We start from the raw sequence: 7,886 nt of genomic DNA on the forward strand, positions 1-7,886 counted from the left end.
TATTATACAGTATAGCGAATTATCGCATTTTCAGTATTTTTCATTTATTTATGTATTCTTGTTTAAGCTGATTTTTGTGTATTTTAATTTTATTAAAAGTAATTTTTTTTTTACATGAGTTTCAAACATATATTATATTCATGATATCTACTAGAACCCTGTTCGGACATATTTCTGTAAGTAACAGGTCTACAATTTAAAAAAAAAAATTAATTAAAACCTGTAACGCTTTTGGTACAGAAATCTAGACATCAGTGTAACGCCCAGGTGGTTAAAGGTAACTTTATCTAACTTTAACTAAATTGTAACCATTTTTAAACAAATAAAAAAATAAACAAAAAATAAGTTTTCCAAAACCACCTGCTGTGGCTTTTTAACTTAAATAAAAACTTTAAATCAATGCATACTTTCAGTTTCAGTGGATCTATTTCTCGAGTCATTTCTTGTCTTCTCATTTCAGCAATAGTCCTGGGACCCTTTTTTTCGTTTTTTGCTGAAAATCCTTGGTTAGAAAGCAGGTCTCCAAAATCACTATCTGAAACTTTTGGTTTTGGCCCTGAAATGAAAAATTGAAGTATGTATGTTACTCACTATACCAAATTAATCTATTTATCTCACACATACGCACCCAAACAAACAAAGAACACATTAGTATTAGCAGTACACACATTTTCACATGAAAAGCTTACTGCTTGTATGTCAAAGAGGATGTTTATGCATAATAAACAATGAAAGGTACAAAATAAGTGAAAACTGTAGAAGAAGCTGTAGAAGAAGCGGTCTATGCCTTACCAAAACCTGGGGCCCTGATGCCCCTTTCTTCCCTGCCTCCAATAACACTGAAATTTGTACTGTAGTTAGGCTTGGTGTTGATTCCACTTTTGGGCTGGGTCTGCCAAGAGTTACTGGTAGTTTGTGGTTTTGGAGGTAGTCTAGAGTTGGTTTTTTGGAAAGACTTGTCACTAGATTGTGATGAGGATTGGGAAGATGATCCTGTTACCAAAAACATAGTTATACTCTTATAAATACACTGGCATTGAACTACATTTTTTACTTAATACAATCTGAAGCTACCTACTTAAAAATGAATTGGAGACAAACAGCTAAATACTGTATTACCTGCAAAAGAATTTATATTGTGCCCGCCATGCAGGGCAGAAGACCTTATTTTTCTCTACTGCAGTTAAGTCTTGCTCCTCTCCCTGTCTCTGACTTGACAGTAAAAAAGAAATACAAGACTTTAGAGCTCAGTTCTTTGTCACTCTTTCCTTATTCTCCCCCTCTCATTCTTCCTATAATATGTCCTTGTGCTGCCTCCCTCAGTTTGTGATCTTGCTGTACAGTGGATTAATAGGAGGCTCATACCATGTAATTAATCTGTTTGAATTTAAAAAATGTAATAGAATTAGAAAAACAGACCTGCTTTATTGTGAGCCTTTTCCATTTAGCCATCATTCAGCTTTAACCTTATTTGTCCTAGTTTTATGAAATATGCAGAAGGCACTAGATTCTTTGGGCCAAATTTCACCAAACAACCAGTTTCCTCTGAAACAGGATGTAGATATACAACCCAAATGTTTTCTGCAACATAGTCCATATCATTACCTTTAGTATGAAAAGAACCAAAGTTGTCAAAATCAGCAAATGGGTCAAAACTTGAAGACTTTGCTTGATTAAAGGATGAGCTTGACGATGTACTCATTTGACTAGCTGGAGTAAAGACAGGACCTAGAGTTGAAAAACAAAACAAAAAAAGTCCCCACTTTGCACACAAACAAACATATATATATATATATATATATATATATATATATATATATACACATACATACACACACACACACACACTACATATATACACATACAAACATACATAAAAATCATTTTATCCTCCAAATGTCTTATTTACAAAATGAGGTATCCACACTTCGTGTAGTGGAGATAATCTAATACAGTGGTCCCCAACCTGTGGCACGCGGCTCTGGCCGGTGCAACCCCCAGCGGGCTTTGGCGTGCAACGGCCAGAGCCACAGACCATGTCTCTCGTATGCATTGCAGGCTCGGGGTAGTGGGTGGGTTGTGTCTCTGGATACAAACCAACCACTTTCCCATCCCAGGTCTGTGCCTGGTCTAAATGTGGGTGGGTTCTGGCATCATGACGTAACTCTGGGGAAAGTTTCTTCCCCTTTTAGTGACACACAACTCCCCACGCATGTGCGGTCAGCAGTCCGTAAATTTAGTGGTTCGTGAGGTCCAAAAGGTTTTTTGACCACTGATCTAATAGATATAGACTGTTTGGAGCCAATATTAGGCCAATATTAATACAAATAATTGATAATATCTAGGTTCCAGACTAACTCTCCTGTTACAGTTACAAGTTCTTGCTTACTTATGTCCAGTGAGTTGTGATTCAAAGTGCACATGAATTCCATTGGATAGTCCCTCCGGCTCTGTACTTTCTCAGATTTAAAGCATGTACTAGAAATCCAGCGATTGGCTAAATACTAGTAGTGAGCTAACATTGCTGCTTTTTCTGGACTAAAACCCAAAGCAGTATTAGCCCTGCACCAGTTTTTTTATTGAACATTGGCACACCTTCCCCTTTATCTTATGGAAAATAGAAAAGGGAATAATTTTGGGTCTATCAGAGAAGAACTCAGAAAGGGTGAGAACACTGCTTGGGATTTCAGTGTAACAGAGGCCATATTGTCAGCTTGTTATAAGTAGTAAGCAGCTGGCAGAATCAAATTGTATCCTTCTGTACTTTTATAGGAAGATGTGCATGTATTGCAGGGACATACTACATTGTTTGCCCACTTCAAATTCTACCACACAGCAAACCCATTACAACATATAAACTGCACCTTCAAATGCTGGTTTACTGAGTTTTGGAAGAAAGAGACTGTGGTTTTTAGAAGGCTCTTCCCATGAATTCCATCCTCCCAGAAGATCTGGATTGCTGGCAGATGAAACCATTTTTGACGGAGGTGTTGGTAAATGATCTGATAGAAAAAAAAAACACAAGTTTGCATCACAAAAATTGGGGCAATAACAAAAATATTACAAAACATCTCACCCAAATTCTAGGAGCCTCTACAAAAAATGTAAGAGAGCAGCAATGTCCTTCAAAGTGGCCATTAATATACACATCCTGAAACCCCTCCCATAGCATTTGTAAATACAGTTTAAAACGCCAAATAAAACTTGACCAGTTCACAAAGCAATCATGTTGATTAATGTATAGGTATTTCATTTGAAACTGAATCTTATAAATTCAAAAGCCTATTGCGCACCTGGACCCTATTGTAGCTGTGCACCTATCCATACTTATTATCACATCAAACCTTCATATGCACAGTTTTAATGAGATTCATTTTGCCTTTGACACTTACCTAGGTTTAAGAAGTCCATATTAGAGGTAGAGGTTGGAGCACTTCTTTCAGAGGGGTATACATTGGGAGTGGATGCAGAGTGTGGGCTTATAAAACAGTCAAAAAGCTCATGAGCTCCCGACTTATTTTCTGATACTGTTGTTGCAAATGGGTCAAATGGATCTGTAGAAAGAAAGAAAGCATCAAACTTTCAGCACCTCATGATGGTTTGGATTAAGTGTATTCAGGTTATAAATTATTGAGCTAAAAACATCACATTATATCTATATATATCTATATCTATCTATCTATATACACACACACGTTATTCTTATCTATAGCCTATACCATGGCCAAAGTTGTTAGCGTTACAATCTGATTATACTTTCAGGTATTGCAAACTTATTGGCCCTGATTTAATAAAGTTCTCCAAGGCTGGAGAGAATACACTTCGATCAGTGAAGCTGGGTGATCCAGCAAACCTGAGTTGGATCTGGTCCAGGATTCAAAACATTTGCTAGCAAACAGCAAATGATTTTAAGGAATCCAGGTTTTCTGGATCACCCAGCTTCACTGATCAAAGTGTATTCTCTCCAGCCTTGGAGAGCTTTAGTAAATCAGGGCCATTATGTTCATACGTGGTGCATTTTCACCAAACAGCCTCATTACTCTTTGATAATGCAGAATTCCACATGAGGTATTCAAATTGGGATTGAACAGTCTTACAGAAAAACCCCAAAGCCAACATTTAGATAATCTGCAATACAGTTAACGATTTATACAGCTAGTATAGACAACTAATTTAGAAAACCTTTTTAAAAACCTGTACAGGAGAACAGAAGAGGGTGGCTCAGCACTTTGAATGTATATATTCAATAGCACTCTCAGGCTTACACAAAAGTATGCTTACGGGGGGAGAGAGAGAGAGAACATGGATCACCTCAATATTATTTTACTAGTCAATCAATGGCTGCTACAGAAGAAATTCCTGGAAGAATTTCCGAAAAACTATTCACTGGAATGCAGGGACCCCATAGTTTCTTCTGCATTATTGTTCAGTTCAGGGTTCTGCTTTACTCCCCAAACCTTTGTGTCTAATAAAACTCATTAAATTTACTTACTCTCAACAGAAACCTAGATACCAGACACAAAAGTAGTGCTTTGTTTTTAAAGTCAGCATGCTCAGAATGGTGCACATGAACAGTAAACAAAACCTTAGTGCATCACTTTATAGCATGGCCATACCATGGCAGCCAGAATGTAAAAATATATTTATTAACTCCTTATACACACAAGGTTTCCTTCTCTAAAATGATTAAGTCTTATAAAGAAACATTATTTTATCTAGCTAATCTTTCACGTAAATAGCCAACAAAAAAAAATACCAGAAGCAGAATTTGTGGTGTTGAATAAGGAACCCGACTCTGCTGAGGTTTGTTTGCTGAAGAAATAGTCCTCTCCGGATCCTAGTAAGTTGTCAGTTTTTAAATCATCTTTAAACAAATTGTCTGAGAAGAGATTGTCTAGTAAAGCTGCATTGCTGGATGAACTTTTCATTTCTCCTTGTACAGTGCTAGTTTCGGCAGGTATAGAACCCGAATGAAGTCCCAACAAATCTGCTTCTTCTGCTTTTGGCTCTGGATTCTCTGTACTTTTGTCAGTTTCAAATACATCTTTAGAGTTTGCGCCATTTGCTTCATTGTCTAATCCTCGTTCTTCACTTTCTAATGCACTATGCACCTGGGAGAAGTCACAGAACTCCTCATCAGAGGGATCGCTTTTGTTATCAATTGTGGCTTCATCAAGCTCCTCTCTAGAAGAATATTCCTGGGCCTCAGGGTAAACATCTCCTTCTTCCATTTGATCTGAAACAATAAGTGATTGAAAAAGTTTGTATCTGTATTTTCCTATTTTGTTGATAACGAAATGACACTTTTTTCTGTTATATGGTAATGGTTTGCTTGAATGTCATGTTTAACCAACTAAGCGGTAAGCCAGAGTGTGACTCGGGGTAGAGAAAAGATGCTGAAAGCGGTAACCCCGAACCACACTCGGGGTAGCTAAAACAATAGAAAACAATAGTAAATAGAGCCTTACCTGATCCACCAGCATCCTTCTCTGTGATCTCCGTCTTCTCACTTACTCAGGCCGGTGTCGTCTGCATCCGATGAGTCATCAGGGAATTCCCGGTGACGTTGGTGCGTGCGGACGTTCCATCCGGGGCTTGGCCGAAATTTCAAATCTATTTGTATTGCATTCAATTCAAAATAACTGTATTGAATGCAATACAGTGGATTTATATGTGTAAAAGCAGTACATTGTCTTTCAATAACATTTATTTTACTGTATAATATAATAGTATGAGTATAATATTTATTTTTTTTTTAGCTCTGTGTACATGAAGGAAAATGACAGAGCTCCAAGTCCAAATTCATAATAGCAATGTCACTGCCTTAAATGAGTCACAATGGCCCAGAATTGATATGATTGGGAAACAGCTGGGGAAAAATAAAGGTTGACAAAGCACCAGAACCTGATGGATTACATCCACGTGTCCTCAAAAAGCTGAGCTCAGTTATTTCAAAGCCATTGATTCAAATTTTTAGAGACTCTTTAGTCATTGGCAAGGTACCGATGGATTAGCGTAAGGCTAATGTGGTTCCTATCTTCAAAAAGGACGCAAAGTCATTACCAGGTAACTACAGACCCGTTAACGTCCATAGTTGGAAAGGTCTTAGAGAGTTTGATAAAGAACCCCATAGAGGCGTTTCTGCTAGAAAATAATATTATAAGTGATAGTCAGCATGGCTTCAAGAAAGACAGAAGATGTCAAACAAATGTAGTCTACTTTTATGAGGAAGTAAGTAAACAGGTAGACCGTGGAATAGCAGTTGATATAGTGTACTTGGACTTTACTAAAACATTTGACACTGTACCCCACAGAGGGTTAATATGCAAGTTAGGGTCGATAGGTTTAGAAAAGTCAATCTGTAAATGGATAAAGAACTGACTTAAAGATCGCATCCATAGAGTTGTAATTAATGATTCATACTCTGAATGGTCTAAGGTTATTAGTGGTGTACCCCAGGGTTCAGTGTTGGGACCTTTACTGTTTAACATCTTTATAAATTATATAGAGTTTGGGATTAAAAGTACCATTTCTGTGTTTGCAGATGACACCAAACTATGTAAAGGAATTAAGTCCATACAGGATGTCTATAATCTACAAGCAGACCTGGATGTACTGTTTGATTGGGCAGCCAAGTGGCAAATTACATTTAATATAAATAAATGTAAAATTATGCACTTGGGAGCTAACAAACATGCATGCTTCATACTGTCTAGGGGGGATACATTTGGGGAAGTCAGAAATGGAAAAGGATCTGGGGGTTCTGGTAGATCATAGACTTAACAGCATGCGATGCTAAGCTGCAATATCTAAAGCTACAAGTACTTTCTTGTATTAAAAGAGGAATAGACTGCAGAGATGGAGACATTATCCTGCTCCTGTACAAAGCATTGGTCAGACTACATCTGGAATATGCAGTCCAGTTTTGGGCACCAGTTCACAAAAAGAACATTGTGGAATTGGAGAGAGTGCAAAGAAAGACAACTAAATTAATAAAAGGAATGGAGGAGCTCAGCTATGAGGAGAGATTAGCTGAACATACTATTCTACCTTGAGAAGAGACGTTTAAGGGGGATATGATCACCCTGTATAAATATATAAATGGTCCATATAGAGAACTCTCTTCCCCATTATTCACTTTGAGAGCATTACAAAGAACAAGAGGGCACTCTTTGCGTCTGGAGCAAAAGAAGTTTAGGCTCCCGATAAGGAAGGGATTCATCACTGTAAGGTCTGTGAAAATGTGGAATCAGCTCCCTCAGGAAATAGTTTCAGCAGCTACTATAGATTGCTTTAAGAAAAAGCTGGATGTTTTTCTAGAAGCACAGAATATAACTGGGTATTAGGGCTTGAAAGTAAAAATAAATAACAGTGACTGTTGATCTAGGGAACATCTGATTGCCTCATGGAATCGGGAAGGAATTTTTTTCCTCTGTTGAAGCAAATTGTACCACGGTTTTTTTTTTGCCATCCTCTGGACCAACTATGTTCTATGGGGTTTAAGATCTGGGATATGTTTATTTCCCCAGTGGTTGAACTTGATGGACCTATGTCTTTTTTCAACCTAACCTACTATGTAATTTATTATTTTGACGTGATTTTGTGTTTTAAACTTTATTTTACTCATACTAATACCGTATTTTTTGCCATATAAGACGCACTTTTTCTTCCCCAAAACTGGGGGGGAAAAGTTAGTGCGTCCTATACGACAATTATTTTTTTAACACATTTAAAATAATATACTCACCCGATACCCGATCCTGCGTGTGTCTCTGGCTGCAGCTTGTCTCTCTTCTCTCCTCTGCCAGCATCGTGTTTTCTCCTGTCTGTAAAGCAAAGCGAAAGAAGCCGGCACAGCGCCACCTGCTGTTCCCTGTCCTAACTGC

At 37.6% G+C, this 7,886-nt stretch overlaps 1 protein-coding gene across 3 annotated transcripts in view; it reads right to left on the bottom strand.

Moving 5' to 3' along the window:
* The window catches only part of GAK (cyclin G associated kinase), a 53,461-nt gene that overhangs the window by 6,079 nt on the left and 39,496 nt on the right, over positions 1-7,886 (bottom strand). For 2 of the 3 annotated variants that reach the window (XM_072405014.1, XM_072405013.1), the window contains exons 21-26: positions 4,757-5,236; positions 3,393-3,554; positions 2,865-3,002; positions 1,606-1,728; positions 793-993; positions 408-556 (exon numbers count right to left, since the gene is read on the bottom strand). In XM_072405014.1, the coding sequence (XP_072261115.1) occupies positions 408-556; positions 793-993; positions 1,606-1,728; positions 2,865-3,002; positions 3,393-3,554; positions 4,757-5,236 (1,253 nt within the window). The remainder of the gene's footprint in view (positions 1-407; positions 557-792; positions 994-1,605; positions 1,729-2,864; positions 3,003-3,392; positions 3,555-4,756; positions 5,237-7,886) is intronic. The other variant, XM_072405015.1, reaches the window with a different exon arrangement.

This window comes from Pyxicephalus adspersus, chromosome 3 (assembly GCF_032062135.1).
Source record: "Pyxicephalus adspersus chromosome 3, UCB_Pads_2.0, whole genome shotgun sequence".
NCBI lineage: Eukaryota > Metazoa > Chordata > Amphibia > Anura > Pyxicephalidae > Pyxicephalus > Pyxicephalus adspersus.